This window comes from Phocoena sinus, chromosome 6, assembly GCF_008692025.1.
Source record: "Phocoena sinus isolate mPhoSin1 chromosome 6, mPhoSin1.pri, whole genome shotgun sequence".
NCBI lineage: Eukaryota > Metazoa > Chordata > Mammalia > Artiodactyla > Phocoenidae > Phocoena > Phocoena sinus.
Genome location: NC_045768.1, coordinates 22,795,402 through 22,817,731, shown reverse-complemented (window position 1 = coordinate 22,817,731; position 22,330 = coordinate 22,795,402). Strand labels below are relative to the sequence as shown.

The following is a 22,330-nucleotide window of genomic DNA, read 5'->3' as shown; positions in this document are numbered from 1 at the left end:
AAAAGGTGTTCAACATCACTATTCATCAGGGAAGTGCAAATCAAAACCACAATGAACTATCACTTCATACCTACTAAGATGGTTATCATCAAAAAAGTAAGAGTTAGCAAGTATTGGCGAGAAAGGAACCCTGACCCACTGTTGGTGGAATTGTAAATTGGTTCAGCCACTATAGAAAACAGTATGGCGCTTCTGAAAAAAATTAAAAATAGAACTACCATATGATCCAGCAAACCCACTTCTGGATATATATCCAAAGGAAATGAAAACAGGATATCAAAGAGATATCTGCACGTTCATGTTCGTTGCAGCATTATTCACAGTAGCCAAGATACGGAAACAACTTAAGTGTCTGTCAACAGAAAAATAGATAAAGAAGATGTGCTATACACATATAATGGCATATTATTCAGCCATGATAAAGAAAGAGATTTGGTCATTTGCGACAACATGGATGAAACTTGAGGGCATTGTGCTAAGTGAAATAAGTCAGTCAGAGAAAGACAAATACTGTATGATATCACTTATATGTGGAATCTGAAAAAGTCTAACTCATAGAAACAGAGTACAGTAGCAGATACCAGGGGCAGTGGGGTCGGGGAAAAGGGGAGACATTGGTCAAATGGTACAAAATTCCAGTTATAACATGAATAAGTTCTGGAAATCTAATGTACATCATTGGTGATTATAGTTAATACTGTATTATATACTTGAAAGTTGCTAAGAGAGTTGCATTATGTAACTGTAGCAAATCAACACCTTGTCCACCTTAAACTTACACAATGTTGAACGTCACTTATATCTTAATAAAGCTAGGAAAAATAGACACAGGCATCCAGTAGAGGAAAATCCATGTTTGTATTTCCCATTCTCAATGGCATTAATAGGTCCTTCACGAAATACTGAGGTCCAGAGTTCTTTTCTGCTTATTCAGTCTGAGGGTACAGGAATGAGTCTGTGGTCACATCCCTCCTCTAACATAAGCCACTCCTCATTTTACCAACACCCCCATTGTCTGCAATGCCCCTTCTTTGGATTGACCTCAGAGTCTGGGGATTCTGGTCACTAAATTTAAAGTTCAAATGAAAATATGTAGCATAACCAAAGCTGGGCAGTAGGGAGAAATCCGATATGTTAGTATTGGAGTTCCCCACCCTCCCAAAATTGGCCACATATTTTTATTTTTTAAATTTTTATGGAAATATCATTGATTTACACTGTTGTATTAGCTTCTGGTGTATAGCAAAGTGATTCAGTTATATATATTCTTTTTCATATTCTTTTCCATTATAGGTCATTACAAGATATTGAGTATTGTTCCCTGTGCTATACAGTAGGTCCTTGTCGGTCATCTATTTTATATATAGTAGTGTGTATATTTTAATCCCAAACTCCTAAATTATCGCTCCCCCCATTTCCCCTTTGGTAACCGTAAGTTTGTTTTCTATGTCTGTGAGTCTATTTCTGTTTTGTATGTAAGTTCATTGGCATCATAGTTTAGATTCCACCTATAAGTGATATCATATGATATTTGTCTTTGTCTGACTTACTTCACTTAGTATGATAATCTCTAGGTCCATCCATGTTGCTGCAAAATGGCATTATTTCATGTTTTTAATGGCTGAGCAATATTCCATTGTGTATACATACCACATCTTCATTCATTCATCTCATATTTTTATTTTCTATATTTTGTGTTGATGTTTCACATTATTACAGAAAAAAATTAGAACTTTGGACTCTGATTTTGTAATCGATATAGCTGATTGAACGTACTACTATGTTTCACACTCTCTCTCATGTCTCATAGTCACACTCCCGTGTCCCCCGCAATGTTCCCCCCAGTTGTGAGACGTGGGGTGATGTAGCAGCACCCAGTGTTTCAGCCACGATAGGTAGAAGTGTTCTTACCAACAAAACAGGCCCCGTCCCTTGGCATTTCATGGTGGCTTCATCTGGTTTCCAATGGATTAAAGGTGTTTGTTTTTGTTTTTAATAAAAGGGCAAGGAATAAATGACTAACAGCCAGTAGCCACACTAAATTGCTACCAGCTGTTCTGCAGCTAGGCTCAAGAGGTAAGCATTCCTTCTACAATCAGGCAGCTTTTTTATATTAGACTGGCTGCCTGTTTTAGAAGAGAGACAACATTTTATTGGCTTTTCCAGATAATGGAAAAGATACTACAAATATTGATGGCTGTTGGAAGCTTTTGAAATTTTTAAAAATCTAGTTTTGAGATAAAAGCACTTGTTTATAATCGGAGGCTCTTGGACCCCTTCCCTGCTCCCCACTCTCCGCCCCCCCCCCCGCAAAAATGAAAATGTGACTGGAGAAATTTCTGTACGAAACACATGGAAGCCTAGTGAATCATCCTTTGATTCTCTTAATATTCTTGAAAAGACTGAGCACCCTTAAATGACCTTGATTTTTTTTTCCTCACTTGTCCTTGAAATCGAAGCCTAGCTAAGCTGAGTATCTCTTAACAAGTTCTACGGCTGGATTCTTTGGCTCTGGTTGACCTCCACGGTATTGAATCCTCTCTTTTACATCTTAAATTGAGGGCTCTTTCATATACATAACCTTGGGCTTTTCACGTTTCAACAGGTTTCCCTGCTATTAGATTCTGCCTTTACCCATTCCAAATTATATGCCTTTTTCTCTGTAAGAATTTCCTCCTATTTCTTCCATCTGTTCTCTCCAGAAAATGTGGGGCCCCTTGTTAAAAAATTATTAAGTGTTTCAAGATGATAACCGCAGAACATTAAATTAAGCATGGGGCCCTTCTGAGTGTGGGATGCTGTGTGACCACGTGAAGCCAGTGGGTCTGTAAGAATCACAGCTCCGCCACCCTCTTCCTGTTCAACCTCCACTTCTTGCTTTCTTGATGCAAAGTCCTTGGGTGGCCAACAGAGGGAAATTCTGACCGATGATACTGCCTGGGCTAATGAGGCCACGGTTGACTCAGCTTGAAAGGAAGAATTCAGTTCCTGGAGACATTTAATATTTTCTTACTCTCCTTCTCCAAATCTGCCTGTTAATGCAGGATCTGGCCTCCTAGCAGAAGCAGGGAACTTTTCAGAAACTCAGAGATTAGAAGAATGAAAATTATCTGTTACAAACCTTGAGATGAAAATGTACTAACTTTTGTTTCTTTTCCCCTTTAATTTGATTTCCTGTGGAAACTTCCTTTCCTGTTACTAGAATGGAGGTAAGATATTATTGTTATACCAATGTTTTGTTTCGCTTTGTTTGACATGCCATTTATTGAGTATCTATTATTCGTTGAGTACTGTAATCTTTCAGAAAACTTTCTAATTTCTAATCCTTTTAATACTCTCACAAAATGATGATGAAGATGAAGATAGCAACATCTGTTGAATACTTACTATGTATCAGGCACTGTGCTAAGAGCTTTACATGCATTTTAAAAATTTATCCTCAGGACATGAAATAGATGCTAGTATTATCCCTATTGTACAGAAAAGAAACAAAGAGACATACTTTGAACTGGAGAGTACACATGACTTACACAGCTAGTATATGACAGGCTTGGAAAAGAGACACAGAACTGACTCCCAAACCCTTCCTCATAGCTTTATCCTGCAGATAAGAAAGTAACACCATGTAATATAACACTGTGAAACTTACAGCATTTTATGTGCATAAAATTGCCTTTCATAAAAACTCTATGATGTGTAAAATTTCATCTAATTTTACAAATGATGAAACTGAGATTTAGAACTGTTCATTACTACTAATAATAGCAGTTAAGTTTTGCAGGACATTTTTGAGTACCACTGTTCTCATATTAATGTTTCAGCAACTTTATGGGGCAAAAGCTATCATCCCTCTTTCTTTATATGAGGAACCTGAGGCACAAGAGTTGTCCAGACCACATAGCTAACTACAAAGCCTCAATCTGAGCTCAGACAGACAGACTCAAGAACACAGATTCATACCTATGTTGCTAATTCAGGTAGCACAGCAACTGAGCAGGACCTGCAACTCAAGCCATTGATTCTAATTCCATGGAATGAAATAATTCATTGCATAAGAAAATTTAGTTTGTTCTCAATCTTCTTCCCAATTCATATAGCTTGATGCATTTGTTTACCTAATAAATAGGTATTGAGAAAGAGTCCTGACCTGAAGGATTCTACAGAGAAGCTGAGTACCTACTGAAGGGATATACAACATAAACACGGGAAAAGGTAAATTAAAATGCAGGCCAACCACAGAAGAGATGCCATCTCTCATTCATACACCTGTCTTCTCTGTGCATCTTTAAAACACTGTATTCCTGGCACTATATTGGAAAGTGATAAAACAAAACAAATTGTACGTATTCCCTGCACCCAAGGAATTTACATTTTACTAGGGGACCGACAGACACACACACACACACACACACACACACACACACACACACGTTACAAGGTAACATAATAATGGAATCATGCACAAATTCTAAGGGCTCGAGAACAGAAATGAATCATTCACATGCAACTAAATGCAAATGAAAATAATTTAAACTGATTATAGTCAAATAAATGCTAATGAAAATTCCATACCATCTTTCACTTGTGATAACACAAGCACTCTTGGTTTTCTGCAAAGGGCTAGATAGCAAGTATATGGCTTTGTGGGCCATACGGTCTCTGTTGCAACTGCTCAGCCCTGCTACTGCAGCACAGAAGGAGCCACAGACAGTTTGTAAACGGATGAACTTGGCTCTGTGCCAAGAAAAGTTTACTTCTGGCCACTGAAATTTGAATTTCATATCACTTCTCCTTTTGGTTTTTTTCAACCATCTGAAAATGTAAACACCATCCTTAGCTCACAGGTGGCATAAAAATAGGCAGTAGGCCAAATTTGACTTGTGGGTTCTATTTGCCGATCCCTGTCATAGAGAATGAATCATATACAAAGACACTAGGCATGAAAGGATAAAAAGAATTCCAGTTTGCTTTGGAAGTTTAGAGTGGCGTACTCTAAGAGTACTTTCCCACATTTGTTGGGAAAGTACAATGGGAACCTGGCAGTTGCTGTATAAGGAAGAAGATGTGTCGCTATCAGGGGAGAGGTCCCGTTCTCACGTGTGCCAGCCCTAGGGAGGGCAGGAAAAGAAGGTGTGGAGTTTCCGCTGGGGTAGTGGGGTTGTCCCAACCAACCATGCCATGGCTGGTCATCTGGATGTGCCCTTGGACAACGTGTTCAAAGGGAAGAGATGTTGCCCTCATAGAAACTGGAAGATCACATTTTAGAACAGTGGACCCTTGAACAATTCAGGGGTTAGGGACACCAACCAGCATGCCCTATAACTTTAGAGTTGGCTCTCTGTCTATGTGGTTCCTCCATATCCACGTTCTGCATCCTTGGATTCAACCAACTATGGATGGGATCACGTAGGACTGTAGTATTTATTGAAAAAAAAAAACTGGGCATAAGTGGACCCATACAATTCAAACCCACGTTGTTCAAGGGTCAACTGTATTCTACTGAATGTGATTCATACATGTTAAAGCAGAGAGAAAATAAAAGCAGAAGGTGTAGTCAGAATCCTTTAAATATTCCATCTGACCAAGGAGAGCTGTCTGCTAGAAAATAAGTTAGAAGGGGGACGTGGGATCAGATATCAGTTGTCGCCTCCAAAAAGAGAAACTGTTCAGAAAGAGAGTTCAGCCAGGTTCAGTCTGTCAGGAGACAAGAGAGGGACTGGCTCCATGTGCAATATTAACTAGAATTTTTGGAGGTAGTCCAGCAGATCATTCCAAAACAACCAGCATTCTGTGAACAGATCCCTGTGACCTCTGCCCCACTGTTCAAACGAGCAACAGGACCAGCTGCCTCTGCTGTTGCTCCATCCACAGTCCCAAGATCTGCATGTGGAGAAATACGACTTCAGTTGGACAGAAAGGGCACTCATCACTTGCAAAAGACAGAAGACACCAATGGAAATTTTTTGCATTCATCTTGTTCCCTGGGTTTTGCTGTGACCTCCTTCAATTTTTTAAGTGATAGGGTTAGAAAGATGAGGGAAAAAATGGCCCCATTGGCCTCCATATCTTGCCTCTGAAATTTGATCACTGCATAAAATTTGAGGTTTATAAGTCAGCAAAACAGGGGAGGAAATTGTTCCAACTCTGACTGAAACTGTGACTGGGCAGTCTCTTTATGTATGTATTATGTACGTGTGTGTGTGTGTGTGTGTATGTGTGTGTGTGTGTGTGTGTGTATATAGTAAAAGGGAAATTAAAATACAGGCCACCCGCAGAAGACATGCCATCTTTCATTCGTACACTGTTCAGCACTTGTGTCCTCCCTATGTATTTTTAAACCACTCACTCTATTCCTGTATATATATATTTGGTACTATATATCCCTTACCTTGTGGGGCTAATCCAAGCAAAGATATACTACCAAAGCTAAGTCTTTAATGCTCCCAGAACATCACAGAGACAGAGAAAATTAATAAGAACCATATACTTTGTATCTGTATGGTTTTTCCCAGCATGCAAAGGGTTTTCACAGGCTAGTTATCTTCAAGCTGGTAGGAAGACAAATCAAAATTAAAACCAAGATCTTCTCATTTCTATTCAAAACCTATTCTGCTTTTTCTTTTTTTTTTTTTTCTTTTGCATTATATAGTTAATGTTCAAAAATCAGTGACTCCATACTATTAATTCACATTGAGGTTGTTCTAAAGATTTTTCCAGGGCTTTTTAAAAGAGAAGCAGCAGAGACTCAGAAAAAAAGAATTGGTTTTTTATTTATTTATTTTTTTTAAGAATTGGTTCTTAATTTATTATTAATAATCCTTATCTCTGAGGCTATTTTCATTTTTTCTTTTGTGTAATTTTTCTTAGTTTCCAATGTTTTCTTTTAAATGTTTTTTGCTTATGTAATTAAAGAAAAAATCATGAATTTTTTAAATTAAAAATATTCATGGAAAAATAAAGAAGTGTCATTCAATAGTTAACACATGACAGTGCAACATGGATGAATAGTTCTCAGCTCAGAGACACTAGGAGAAATATTCAACTTTTACATGATATAGTTTTTAATAAATTTATGTATTTATTATTTATATTTGGCTGCGTTGGGTCTTCGTTGCTGCGCGGGCTTTCTCTAGTTGCGGCGAGCGGGGGCTACTCTTCGTTGCGGTGCGCGGGCTTCTCATTGCCGCGGCTTCTCTCGTTGCAGAGCATGGGCTCTAGGCACACGGGCTTCAGTAGTTGTGGCTCACGGGTTCTAGAGCACAGGCTCAGTAATTGTGGTGCACGGGCTTAGTTGCTCCGCGGCATGTGGGATCTTCCCGGACCAGGGCTTGAACCCGTGTCCCCTGCACTGGCAGGTGGATTCTTAACCACTGCACCGCCAGGGAAGTCCCCATAGTTTTTTTCTAAGTGAAAAGAGTCACACCTGCTCTTATCCATCCTCTCTTTTTATGGAAGGATTATCAATATGTGTGATCATTTTGTAAGCCAGTTTGGGGTATTTCTAATTGTTAGGTATTATTATTCAGTTTCTTAAAGCACAGTATCCTTGCTTCTCTAGAACGTTCTTAGTGTCAGCATACCCTGAGTTCCCTCAGAGGTTGAGTCATGAGCTATTTCTCTGGGTATTTTCTCAACCCTATAGGGCCCAAGTTTTCATGGGAGTTTTGCATTTTCTTATTCAAGGCGTTCATTTAAAATATCCCCAATGAATTACAGGTAATGCAATAAAATTCATGTTGACTAATTAGTAGAATGCTAGTATGAATTAGAGAATGATTCTATGTTACAAAACATCATTTTAAAATGTAGTATTTCACGGAAGTTCATTGTTTTACCTGAATGAGTTGTATCTCATTTAATAGATTTGCTTCAAAGACCAGTCAATGATGTTTCTAATCACCTTTTCAAATTCAAATGGGGTCTGTTAGCAACTTAAACAATCCCCACAAATTCCAATTTGTTTAATTTTCTTTCCTTGAAATCCTTTATATATAGATAATAAAATGCTAAATTCCAACAGATGTACAAATCTAAATGAGAGTGCAACTTGAATTTGCTGTCATTGTTAATGAGATATCTGATGGAAGGCATAAGGGTATATTGAGACCATTACAGTGCCTGCACATAATAAGTGCTCAATAAACATCTGTCAGGTGAGTATAGGAGTTATTATAATTCCCAGCATTGCATTAAGGAAGCAGTGGATATGTGGAGGGAGTACCAGCTGCGTTTTCCATTTTTCTTATTGTCCTCTTCAATTGTTATAGCAGATTAGCTTTTAATCTTATTGCTGTGCTAACACTTATATTACCCATGAACACACAATAACCTGGGTTCAGGATAATTACTTACATCACTTTACAGATCAGAACACTGTCAGAGACCAGATGACTCTCCCCAAGACATGTGGTAAGAAAATAGCAAAAGTGAAGATGCTGCTTAGCTCCTCTGAGAGCCATAGCCAATGCTTTCTCCTTCCTGTGTGGCTTTCTTCTTATTCTTTAATGGAATGCTGGGAAGATGTGTGAGTGAGAGGATCTGATTTTTGGAAGATGTGCCACAAAATTCCAATCATTAATTATAATAACGTTTAAATAAACTGTGTTCATCAAGCTGCGAGCTCTTTGGATCAGAGCAATTACTGCGTTCAGTCACTTATTACTCATGATGATGAATATATTTTTTAGACGTATTTACTTGCTATGTACGCTTATATGTAACAAATGTGGAGTTAACTTTTATTTATGATGGAAACAATAAAAATTCTCCCATCCGTTCTGGCCTTGAGCGTTTCCAAAGCTTTCTACATCCATTATCACATTTGATCCTCTTCATAGCCCTCTGGAGTAGCTAGAGGTACTATAATTGCTGCTGGAAATGAAGACCATATTCAGATGGAACGTTTCAACCAATCTGCTGGTGCAGTCTTCTATTTCTGTGATGCAGATGTGGAAATGGAAAACAAACAAAAGGGCAGATGGAATGCTAAGAAATAGCATGTGACCAGGAATGTTTTTCACTGCTCCTTTCAGTAAACCACAGAAAGACAACAACGGCTACTGCGCCGAGTACAGAGGGGAGGCGTGTAATGCTGTCCTGGCAAAAGATGCTCTTGTTTTCTTCAACAACTCCTACGCAGACCCTGAGGAGGCCCAGGAACTACTGGTCCACACTGCCTGGATTGAACTGAAAGCAGTGAGCCCATTCTGCCGGCCGGCTGCTGAAGCTTTACTGTGTAACCACATCTTCCAAGAATGTAACCCTGGGGTGGCACCTACTCCTACACCCATTTGCAGGTAAAATTTACAAAATAAATAAATGGGGAAGTTTCCTTCAAAAGAGGAAGTTGTTAGGTGTAAGAGTAAAGGCAAAAGCTGGCTTTTGTCCAAAATATAAGGTAATTAATTGGACAAAATTCCTACCATGTGAATCACTGGGGATACCCTATTATACAAGGGCTCTAAGTTAGAAAATGTCATAAAAGGTATAATATTCTATTACATTTGTTATTGTTCACATTATTATCATATTCATAAACATCCCTGCTTTCTAGGAAGTGAAAAACAAAATCCCAAACTAATATGGACCTCATTAGTAAGCCAAGATAGAGAAAATAAAGGCTACATGTCCAGTATTTCAGCATTATTAGCCAATAAATATGAGATCTTGGTGAGCATGTCAGAATATTAAAATACATTCCACCCAATATTCTAATTTACGTACTGACACTCTTGTGTCATGGGGGTGGAAGGAGTAGAAACAGTTATAAAACAGATATTTCTTGAAAACCCCCTACTCTTTAAACACTGAAATTTATAAACCCACTTTCAATAGAATTATCTTTGCCTTTATTTACTTCTTGTGTAGAAAAGACAGGAATCAATGTAGCTTTTGAGCTAAATGGAACAAAGTTCAAATACTGTTTTGTACTGCTTTCTAGATGCACTGACATATGACCTCAGCTAAACTTCAGTTTCCTCGTCTGCAATAGAGCTGAGAGGATTAAAGGATAAATTGTACCCAGGGTATATATTAGAAACTGGATGGATACTGTTTGCTTTTCAAGAAAACACATGAAGACTACCAACACAGCACATTTCCAACTGTTTTGATAAAACCAGGGACTATTTAAATATTGAAATAGTTGTAAGGCATTCTATTTAGTATAAAAGGACTACAGAGGTCATTAAAATGGAGTGCTCCATTCTTCAACTTACTGCAAATTTTGAGGGTTTGGAGACATTTTAAGACTAATATAGGGACTTCCCTGGCGGTCCAGTGGTTAAGACTTCACCTTCCAACGCAGGGGGTGCGGGTTCGATCCCTGGTCAGGGAGCTAAGATCCCACATGCCTCGCGGCCCAAAAACCAAAACATAAAACACAAGCAATATTGTAACAAATCCAATAAAAACTTTAAAAATGGTCCACATCAAAAAAAATCTTAAAAATAAATTACTTAAGATATATACTTTGTTGTTTCTTCACTTAAGATTATATTTTCATCAGACATGACATCTAAGTATCTTTTGAGGAACAATGAGAATTAAAATTGAATTGTATCTTCATATGCTAGCACAAAATAAATTTATTGAGTAATTTCCCAACATTTATGCCCTAGATCAGTTTACATGCATAGGCCACAGATGTTCTTTCTCAAGATTGAAAATAATTTAACTTTTTTGTTTTTTTAGAAAAAAATCCCATTCACTGAGATTTCAAATTTATTAGAATAGCATAGTTAATTAACTCTTAAATCTGTGAGCCATTTGTAGTGTACTCAAATTTTTTTCTTAATTCCAGCTGTTATTTAAACAAGTATTTTTTTTAGTTAATTAATTAATTAATTTTTGGCTGCATTGGGTCTTCGTGGCTGTGCGCAGGCTTTCTCTAGTTGTGGCGAGAGGGGCTACTCTTTGTTGTGGTGCACAGGCTTCTCATTGCGGTGGCTTCTCTTGTTGTGGAGCATGGGCTCTAGGCATGCAGGCTTCAGTAGTGTGGCATGCGGGCTCAGTAGTTGTGGCACACGGGCTTAGTTGCTCCGCAGCATGTGGGATCTTGCTCGACCAGGGCTCAAACCTGTGTCCCCTGCGTTTGCAGACAGATTCTTCACCACTGTGCCACCAGGGAAGTCCCTGAGTATTTTTTTTTAATCTGAAAATTGTTTCTACTTTTTTAATCCTTGTAAACAATTTATTCACTTTGGGGTTGAAAAATATAGTCTAGAAATTTCCACATTTTTATACTTCATTAAGGTTTTCTTTTCTCTTATATATAATCAATAATTGTTTAAAAAATTAGACATTTAAAAAGACTTGGGAGTAGATTTCTTTTCATTATTTTCTTTCCTATAAGTAATATAAAAAGAATGGATAATATGATTTCATCATCAGACTTATGTCCTTTTTAGTTTAAGAATTTTTCTTATAGTATATCTCTGAGTATTTTTCTATTTTTTTTATGTGCTCTAGTTTCTTGTTGGGAAACATTGTTATTTGTACTTTGAATCTGTTGCTTGCTTCTCCCTCTCAGTTATCTCCTTACTCACTATTTTCATCTTTCTTTCTGCATTCAGTTAGAACTTCTAAAGTTTTCCCCTATTATTTGTTCAATATCTTGCTGTGCCGTTTCTTTCTCAATGAAGATTTCACTTGTTTCAGTGAAACAAAGTTGTTTTCACTTCTTTGTGGTATTTATTTTCTTCAGTCACTACCATGTTTAACTTAACCTAGTTTTCACTCTATTTTCCATTTCATCTTGATTTCTTTTTCCCCGTGAAAAACTTCTCTAGAGGCCATGCTTCAGTGCATGTCAATGAAAACAAAACAATTTTTTAAATTCTCTAACGTGTCTTTTCCACGTATAATAAAAAATAATTTTCCCAGGTATTTGCTTTCTCCACATAATGTGGGCTAAAAATTTCTTTCATATGTCCCATATTGCTTTTGCACAGTTTAACTGTAACATCTGAATGCAGAAAGATTTGCTTATATGACCCAAGGATGGGACCAGGCATAAGAAGAAGCAAGCCAAGCAATGTTTCTCCAGTTCTTCAGAGTCTCAGAAGCCTGAAAGCCCCATTGTTCCCTCTTCCTTTGCAGACATATTAAGAATCTACATTCCATCGTTGTACTCATGACTCCCATTATATCCCATCACATTAGTACGCACAGCCCTTTCATTCTGCACATGCTCAGTTGGTCCATATTGGCAAGTGGTTGCCTGGGAAAGCAGGAGTGTAGGCATGAGTAGTAAAAAATATGTATACATGTATATATAACTACACTTACACACAAATGTACACACTCGCACAAAATTTCCTCCTCTTTTATACTTCATATATTGAATGAATGACATTACTATTATTATCCTTAATTTCTTTAATTATCTTTAATTTCCTCTTATTATGAATCCCAAATATCTTAATTTGGAACTAACTTGATTTTTCCTATGTAGTCTATCCTATTTCCTATAAGATAAGCTTGAACAATGATTAATCCACAAAATTCTAATTAGTCCAACGAGTCCACCTAATCTTTCTTCAGCCTTTTCACTCAGTACAACAGAGATGAACATTGCAGCTTCATATTCACACAGACCTTACTCTAGCTTTCTCAGATGAAAGCACACACAGCAACGGGATAGGAATCAGCTTCTCCAAGGGTAGGGCTGGGTAAGGACTCCCAAGCCCTCCTATAACCTTTCAGGAAGGTGATACTGTTCTGTTTTAGGGAACAAAGCACACAGAGACACGGACTGTGTTCCTCAGGCCCCGCCCATTAGCCCTGAGATTACAGAAAAACCTCCCAGGCTGGAAACTGCTTGACAATGATCTTTTAAAGCTCTGCGTACCTTGTTTCTGTACCTTTGTAGTTACTTTAATATGAAGTTAAGAGAAAACATATCTGGGATTCCTAATCCATTACCTTTGGAACTTGAACATTCTTTTCCCCAGTAGCATTAGTGATGTTTTAAAAACAAAACAAGACAGCATTTCATCTCATGGGATAATATACTATATATTTCATAACTTCTCACATTATTTACAATAAAAGGATCTTTACAAAAACACTTTTGCAAGAAAAAACAGTGTACTATGATGATGTTTTGAAAATACGGGATTTAGGCTCCACTACCAATTTGGCTTCAACGTGCTATGATTCATCAAATTTTGTTCTCCCTAAATTATTTTAGAGAATACTGCCTGGCAGTAAAGGAGCTCTTCTGTGCAAAAGAATGGCTAGCGGTGGAAGAAAAGACCCACAGGGGACTCTACAGATCTGGGATACATCTGCTCTCCATGCCGGACTGCAACAAACTCCCCAGCATGCACTGGGACCCCATGGCCTGTACCAGACTGCCATATTTAGGTAACAGAGCTCTCTCGAGACTTTGGAGGTTCAGAGAAATTTACTATTTTGAGGAAACTAAGGTGTGAATTTAAATCTCCTAATATTTCTAGGCATTTCCAATATTTTTTGAGTTCTGCCTTCCTTCCACACCCAATAACAGAATCCTATTGCTATCCTAATTGCACCGGTTAACATAAGGATTTATTCCATTTGTTCTAAAAGAAATTAAAGAGCACTTTTCGCTGCTGCTTGAGATCTTACCTTAATTCATAAGCAGATCTTATGAGAGCTCATAATATTTTATTGAATGTGCAGAGAAATGGCTAAGAAACTTCATATTTTGTCAGAGGAGTGGAATAAAAGCATAAAGTCCTCTTTCTTACCCAAGGAAGCAGATTTTTCAGCATGCAAAAATAAGCCATATGTTTGCAAATGCTGATCTCACAAAACAAGGCTGAATGGCTGCATGTTGCTTTAATGAACTTCATCTGTAAGGAACTATGTGGTGAGCCCTAACAGCTGTTTTAATTTCAAAGATGCAATCCTTTCGCATTTGAATGCGAAGAATGTTTTCCCATTGTATATTAAAAAGCTGAAAGAGAACTTGCATTTCTTAGCACTCTCTCACAGAACACAGGAGCTATCTGGATGTTCACTTAAAACAAATTTTTATCCTTTCCCCTTCAGATTATAAAAAAGAAAACCTAACAAGTAAGTAATTTTGTTTGTGCCCTTGAAACGTTATGTGTATGTAACTGGATTCATGCATGCGTATTTTACACCCATATTTCATGATGTCCAGAACGGGATGTACGGTCCCTCTCAAAGTCTTTTCACTATACTCACCCAGGGTAGAATATGAAGGAAGATCATCAGAGATTCCAGTTTATAGCTTCTAATTAGGCCATGGAGAGCACCATATTTAGTGAACGATGCAAATCCCATCTCCTACCTCAAGGTTACTAAGTTGCTTTATCCTTTCTATGGCTATAAAATAAGCCAATTTAAAATATCACCTTTTGATTTTGCATTCATGATTTTTGTATCATCCAACAGTATAAAGTTTACAGGGTCAAATCAAATGGTTTTAAAAGGGTGATCTCAAAATCTCTAGGAAAGAATTCAAGAAGGTTGCTTGAAAAGGGGTGTCCTAGAAACTAACGTGTATCAGATGTTACATTAAGCCTATCAGAATGCAGAAATCTTCAGAATGAAATTAGAAATTTTTTTCATGTCGACTAACTTCCTCTGATTTTCCTGTTCAAGGCTCAAATCATATTCATTTCTTGGGCTAGATATTCCAGGCCTAATTGTTTCTGCACTTGGCTAAATGCCAGGACTTGATCTTACCAGCTTACTTAAAGGACTAAGACTTAGAATATTGAAAGAAAGAATGCTACTGGTCACAACTGAATCACTCAGAGCTAGAAAACAAGAACAGCTTTGGAAAACCCTAAAAATCTATTATTCTGGAAGCCTGTCAAATTGTCATTCCCAACTTGAAAGAATGAAAAAAAAAGTTTCAATTCTTTGTCACAGAAGCAACCAAAGTTAACTTTGATTGGACTCTTAATTGATGACTGTGATGTTTGTTATCCTTTGTTTACTCATTCATCCATTCATTGAGGGTTTACTGTATGAAAGGTGCTGACCTTCAATCCTAGATTAGACAGAAATAAAACACACAAAAGCATCCAGATTTCTGCCTTCTACATTGATTATAAGAAATTGCGAGCAGCACAGATTAGCTAAATCATTTTATGAAATCTTTGCTATATGTAAGAAAATGAACTCCAGATGTCATAAACTGATCATTTCATCTGACCATACGGCGAGGAATGTCTAAAATTGTTCCCTGAGTTAAATACAATTATCAAAGAAATTGGCTTTAGCTCTTCAGGTAGGTCGATCGTTGAACAGAGAAGTCAACCTTATTAGGTAGACTGTCTCATATTCTGTGGGAGTGTGTAAAGCCCTCAAATATTTCTTGGAGAGTCTCTTGAATTCTGAGTAAACTCTAAAGGATATTACCAGTTCACTTTGAAGGGTGATGGAATATTTCTTTTAATCATTAGTTTATCTTTTGGATATTTCCTTCTTGCTTCCCTTCTCCCTGTCTTTTAATGATTGCTCCTACTTTCATATTAGCATTAAGTTTAGCTCTCCAATTTAAGCCCCCCTCCCCACTCATCTTGGACTGATTTTTTTAAATCTTCGAATGACTCAGTCCACAGAAAGTCAGAGCAGCTTTCAAACCATCACAGCGGAGCCTGGGAAGTCTGTTACATCCACCACTGCTGTGATGCTTGATGAGAAATGCTGTCATTGGTCCTGCACGAATGTTTTACTGCTGTGCTAATATTCTTCTAGTTCCAGGTGCCTGCTTGAGTCACAGGGGTAACCAAACTTGGTCTCCACAGGCTTCAAAACCACTTGCTTAGCCACTGGTGCTCAGGGCATAATCACTGCTTCCATGCCTAGACTAAGAAGTCATACGTAGGCATCCCTTATAATCTCTGCTTTTACGTGTCCTATTTCAAATGGCTTCAGGCATCCCTGCAATGAAAGTTTTCCTTTGACTCTGTGATGTGTTATAATAATACAGTTCCTTCTATGAAATCTTTGACTATATTGCAGTCAAGTTCTAATATTTCATTTAGGATCTTTTAAACCTATGCTCTATAATCTGCACTTTTCTTTTGTGCTAACCTTGTCAGGTTGTGATATTAGTATTATAATAGCTTGCTAAAACAATCTGAAAGATTTTTCTCTTACTGGAATATATTATAAAACTGTGAAAATTGTATCTCTTCCAATACTGAAAGAATATAACCATAATTCTATAATGACTTAAACTTCCTGGTTATGGCTAGTTTCAGACTTTCTGATTCTTCAAATTTGGTAATTAATGTGCTCCTACCATTTTCCTTAAGATTATAAAAATGTAACTCCGTAGTTATATATTATTTCATTTTTATTGACCTTTGAGTCTATTGTTAAAATGACTCTATCATTCCTAATTTTGTATGTTTGTGCCTTTCTTTTCATTTTAAAATTAAAATGTCACTGATTAGACTACCTTGTAAATATTTGTCAGAAAAACTATTGACCTATTTTTAAATTCTATCATTTGTGTTATGTGTATTCTAACTTATTAATTTCTGCTTGTACATGGCTGTTACTATATCACCTGTTTTCCTTTGTTTTCTGTAGATTTTGTTTCTTTTCCAAAGTCTTGAATTAAATATCTAGCTCATTCACTTCATTCATTTTATCTAATGGAAGAAGATAATGCTATGAGTTTATCACTGAACACATCTTTGGCCAAATCTCATCAACACTGCTAGAAGTTATTTTGTCATCTGTAACTATGGCTACTTTCTACTCTTTGATTGAAAGGTTATTAAAATGTTTCTTTTTTGAATGTCTTATTGGATTTTATTTAATCTATTATTAATTGCATTTTGATCAAAGAATAGATCTGCATAATTTCTTCTTTTGAAATTTACTGAGATTCATCTTTGTGACCTGACAAAAAAGACCGTGTCTGTCAGTATCCCACAAATATTTGAAAATAAGGTTTATTCTGTCTTTTTAGGGTACAAAGTTCATTCTTCACTATTAAGACATTCTTGTTGATTATATTATTAAAATATTCTGTAGCCATGTTTTTGTCTTTACTCAGTCAACTAAAAGGATTTAAAAGATAATTCATAATGTTTTAATAGATATACAATGGACGTTGCACCCTACAAAGAGAGGGACATTAGTATGACATCTTTTGGTTTCCAGCCGTAATACAGATTTTAACTTATTTGTATATCGCATTGACCTTTTTAATAGGAATTTGACAGGAGTTCAATTGTTAGATGAACTAACTTCCTCATTTCTGTCCTACTATTTCCATTTTCCATGTTCTTCCATTTAATTCTGTTTGTAAATCAACAAACCTCAGCTTTAGATAATCGTGACTTCAATTTCATAAAAATATTTTACTTAATAACTTAACAATGTCCATGATTGTTGTCAGGTCATAAAAACTATGATGAGCGTAAAGACACTAGCCCAGGATTTGCATTTGTCTTGGAAAAAGTATTTCCTTTCTCTGAGTCTCATCTTTAAAATTCTATGATTCTGTAAGCTGGATTTACTTACAACTAGACTTCACTGGATTCTTACAATTGTGCTTTATAGATATATAACCAGGGAGAACCTGATACATTAGAACATAATCTTAAATTTAGTTTCCTGATTGCCTGAATACGAAAGTTGCTGCTTAAAAGTTTAAGAATGAGTGAAAATCTGTTGTTGACTTACAGCATTCCCACCAATGACGTCCTCAAAGCCGAGTGTGGACATTCCAAACGTGCCTCCCTCTTCCCTGTCTTCCTCCTCTGTCTCACCTACATACTCCATGACTGTAATAATCTCCATCATGTCCAGCTTTGCCATATTCGTGCTTCTTACCGTAACCACTCTTTATTGCTGCCGAAGACGAAAACAATGGAAAAATAAGAAAAGGTGAGATTCTAGTTTAAGTGAACCACGTGTAGTAACATTTTTAAAACGTTTACGTATTTGGTATTGAAGCTGGAGACGGGAGGAGGGGTATATATAACACTGCCACTTCCTTTATGACAGCCATTGCCTTGCTTTAACGGTAAGCAGCCCCACCGTGATCTTTAAAAATGTCAGTGACTTGTTGCATAGGATCACATGTCCTAAGGTTAGTTTTTCACAGCAGATGGAATCTAAACCACGGTTTGGAAGAATATGGCTGTTCCTGCTCGCTGTCAGCCCCCTCAGCCCCACTGCCACTATCAGATTGGATAGAGACACAATTCCTGAAAAAAAGAATATAACTTTAGGCTCCAAACCAAATTCTTCGTGGCTCTAAAATGGAAGGATCTTTGGTGAACTTAGCATAATTTGTTTCCCCCTAAACACCATGTCTCTTTAGAACCTAAGTCTGAGTACAAAGCTCTCACCTGGTCCTCAGCTCATTATTGATCTTACCTGTCTTACCTGCAGAGAATCAGCGGCTGTAACCCTCACTACTCTTCCTTCTGAACTCCTGCTAGACAGACTTCATCCCAACCCCATGTACCAGAGGATGCCACTTCTTTTGAATCCCAAATTGCTCAGCCTGGAGTATCCCAGGAATAACATTGAATATGTGAGAGATATTGGAGAGGGAGCATTTGGAAGGGTCTTTCAAGCAAGGTAAAGTTGCCCATGTTAAAAAAAAAAAAAAAAAAAACTACCAACTGAAATACGTTGTGTCTGAAAGTTACCAGATATTAACTTGATTCTATGTAATATGTATAATAGTTATTATCAAATTAGTTCATTCTTCACACCATTCACCTTATTTTTATTGAGTACTGTACTTTGAATCTTGATACTTTTCCCCCTCTGCTGGAAAATAGGGTTGTGTACATGGAGAGAATCTTTATGAAGTGTTCCGATGATAAGCAATTAGCAAAGTTTAATCATATTTTCTTTTCGGAAGAGAATTTCGTTGTACATTTTAAATAATCATTTCTCACATTGCTTTTAGTAAATCCTTCTAAAATCTCTTCCATTTTCAATTGCTATAGTCTCCACTTCACTTAATGTTTACTTTGAAATAGTGTTTCAGTTTAAGAACTCAAAGCCTGACATGTATGGATATTAAATAGATGTTCACAGAATGGCAAGACAGAAAAAGGAAAAAAAAAATTATGCAAAAATGTCAGCCAACAATGAGCTCAAAAAACCGAGTATGTATTAGGGCCAATGCTAGCCCAGTTAATGTCTTTGTGTGAGTTGGAATAAAATATCCTCTCTGCGTGGATGTAGCTCCACAGACCCACAGCTGGGCCACAGAGTGTGGACTTGGTTTTAATCACCAATTGTTACTTTGGCCTGTTGCTCTTGGGCAGGATACAACCTTACTTCTACTCATAGTGGCCCTGGTATGGAGGTTACATGATTAATGAAAATCTCACACAAATACTTATTGGGAACCAAAAAATATGCAAGGCACCCTTTTAGGCTCTTTGGGGATATAAAGATGAATAAGTCATGGCCCCTGCCTTCCAGGAATTTACATTCTGGCCAGAGATTAAGGGGTTAGGATGGTAATGATAATCCCATTGGATTTGGGCACTTTTGGTTTTCTGTTATTAATAAATAATGCATTTTTCAAACAATCTATGTTGAAAATAACCCCAGTGATTTTTATTCATTGGAGTCAAGGAGCTTTAAGTGTGACCTGCCATTGGCATCTTACTTTGGTTCTGTGGCTCTGGGAAAGGCTGCATGAGTGTGGGGATGTGTATACATGGGTAGTTATCATGTGACTCTGTGTAATCTTCCTGATCTTTGATTTCTTGCTAAATAAATGTATCTCTCAGGGCTCCAGGCTTACTTCCCTATGAACCTTTCACAATGGTGGCAGTGAAGATGCTCAAAGAAGAAGCCTCGGCAGATATGCAAGCAGACTTTCAGAGGGAGGCAGCCCTCATGGCAGAATTTGATAATCCTAACATTGTGAAACTCTTAGGTATGAAAATATAAGTGAAGAAATGTATTGCATCAGAAGCCTGATTTGGAGGCTTGCCAAGTTTTTCCTCCTTCATACTTCACTTACATTTTTTCTTTCATTCCTTGTTCAGAGAGATGTCTCTGTTCCTCCCCATAGAATATATTCTGTACTAGGGAGTAGACTATTTCATTAAATCACTTAAATTCAAAAAATTGAAGTTTTAAAAAACTTCTCAGAAAAATATTTTGCCTTTTCATTAATTCTTTTACCAATTTTGTATTTAATTTTTAATTTAATTTATATAGTACATTTAATATACAGATTGCTAAAGTCCCTGGAATTAAAAACTAACACCAAAATAAACAAGCCAAGATAATAGTATTCTCATTTCTCTTCCTTTTTGAACAGACTTCTAACTTTTGCCTGAAAAAAAAATAGTTAATGATCTATCTTTATGCTGATATGAAATTGTGACCATCTGATCTAATATTTCAAGTTGTCCATTTCCCTCTCAAATACAGCAAGATTTTAAAATGAACAAATGTCTTCCTGGCACTAAATCTAAGACTCTTTATGTTAACATTTTGTTTCTTTCTGGAATGAACATTGTAAATTTACCTACATGTTTTACTGCAGTAACCTGAATACTTCATCTAAGACCTTGGATTGTTTTTGTGCTCCTTTCCAAATTTCATACAACAGCTTCCTTATCATCCTTCTTCAGAAAGGAAGCAGAAAGACAGAGCAATTGCATTACATACTCAAAGCAAACATCCACTCATAACTTCATTCACCCAACATTTATGGAGTACTTGCTCGCCAGACACATGGTAGGTGTGTGGAATTTAAAGAAGACTTAAGATAAAATCTCTAGTTTAAAGGGCTAAAATGTTGGGGAGAAACCTCAGCTAAATGGATGATTATAACAGGCAGGTAGATAGGATGCAGGATTAAGGATAAAGAATGACGGAAGGAAAATCTGATCCTGGAAAGGTCAGGAGCTGAAGCACCCCATGAGGAGTGATAAATCAGTTGAATCTTAAAAGATAAATAGGAGATGTTTACACAAAGAAAGGGGGTCAGAGTTCGACTATGATGCCCTCAACAGAAAACCAAGCCACCACATTTTCTGATCTGGTCATTTGCTTTCGGACAATTTTTTCCCACGTGTCACTTTAGAAACGCAACCTCTAACAGGAGGCCTTGTTTTGGTTCTAGGCGTGTGTGCGGTGGGGAAGCCCATGTGCCTGCTCTTTGAATACATGGCCTACGGGGACCTCAATGAGTTCCTCCGCAGCATGTCCCCTCACCCCGGACGCAGCCTCAGTCCCAGCGACCTGACCCGCGGGGCGCAGGCCTCCAGCCCCGGCCCGCCGCCCCTTTCCTGTGCCGAGCAGCTGTGCATCGCCAGGCAGGTGGCCGCCGGCATGGCCTACCTCTCCGAACGCAAGTTTGTCCACCGGGATTTGGCCACCAGGAACTGCCTTGTGGGTGAGAACATGGTGGTGAAAATCGCCGACTTTGGCCTCTCTAGAAACATCTACTCAGCTGACTACTACAAAGCCAACGAAAACGACGCCATCCCCATCCGCTGGATGCCCCCGGAGTCCATCTTCTACAACCGCTATACCACGGAGTCTGATGTGTGGGCCTACGGGGTGCTGCTGTGGGAGATCTTCTCCTACGGCCTGCAGCCCTACTACGGGATGGCCCACGAGGAGGTCATCTGCTACGTGCGGGACGGCAACATCCTCTCCTGCCCAGAGAACTGCCCCCTGGAGCTGTACAATCTGATGCGTCTGTGTTGGAGCGAGCTGCCTGCAGACAGGCCCAGTTTCACCAGTATCCACCGAATCCTGGAACGCATGTGCGAGCGGGCAGAGGGGAGTGTGGGTGTCTGAGGTCGAAGGTGGGCAGGTAGAACTCTCCAGTCTCCTCTCGGACTCTAGGAGCCTGTGGAGTCCAACACCAGAGGCCCAAGGAGACCCAGATAGGAAATAATAGCAGGCACGGGTACCATGCTGTTTGTTTCTCAGAAACAAACAAACAAAAAAGGGCAGAACTCCTGGGGTGGGTGGAAAGTGGGTGATGGGAAAGGCAGGGGAGGAAAAATGTCAGATAATTGGAGATAACTACTCTTCCTCATGGGGAAAGTTTGTATTATAGACTGTACAGGAAAGCATGTCATCCTGTTCAGTTCCTGAATTAGCTGGCAGCAGAGTAAGACTCTGCTGGATTAAATTTTGATGCAAAATGCAGCTGAGAGCTCCATTTTTAATGGAGTTCATCCTCGTCCATTAGGAAAGTAGCGTATCTTCCTGTAAGAAGTTTAGCTCAAGCACAGAAAACTACAAAGAAGGGAAAACCATTTATCGTCTCCTCACCCAAAGACGGGTGTTGGTTTTTTATTCAATATTTCTTGAGTTTAACGCACACTTTTATATTTGTTCA

The 22,330-nt window shown here is 37.9% G+C and overlaps 1 protein-coding gene across 5 annotated transcripts in view; it reads left to right on the top strand.

Moving 5' to 3' along the window:
• MUSK (muscle associated receptor tyrosine kinase) overlaps positions 1 to 21,780 on the top strand; it is a 91,111-nt gene extending 69,331 nt beyond the window's left edge. For 2 of the 5 annotated variants that reach the window (XM_032635607.1, XM_032635605.1), the window contains 7 exons: positions 3,203 to 3,209; positions 9,033 to 9,296; positions 13,193 to 13,368; positions 17,670 to 17,871; positions 18,382 to 18,573; positions 19,749 to 19,897; positions 21,098 to 21,780. In XM_032635607.1, coding sequence (XP_032491498.1) covers positions 3,203 to 3,209; positions 9,033 to 9,296; positions 13,193 to 13,368; positions 17,670 to 17,871; positions 18,382 to 18,573; positions 19,749 to 19,897; positions 21,098 to 21,780 — 1,673 coding nt within the window. Of the gene's footprint in view, positions 1 to 3,202; positions 3,210 to 9,032; positions 9,297 to 13,192; positions 13,369 to 14,037; positions 14,062 to 17,669; positions 17,872 to 18,381; positions 18,574 to 19,748; positions 19,898 to 21,097 lie in introns of all 5 variants that reach the window. The other 3 variants (XM_032635609.1, XM_032635608.1, XM_032635606.1) reach the window with 2 other exon arrangements.
• The last annotated feature ends 550 nt before the right edge of the window (positions 21,781 to 22,330 follow it).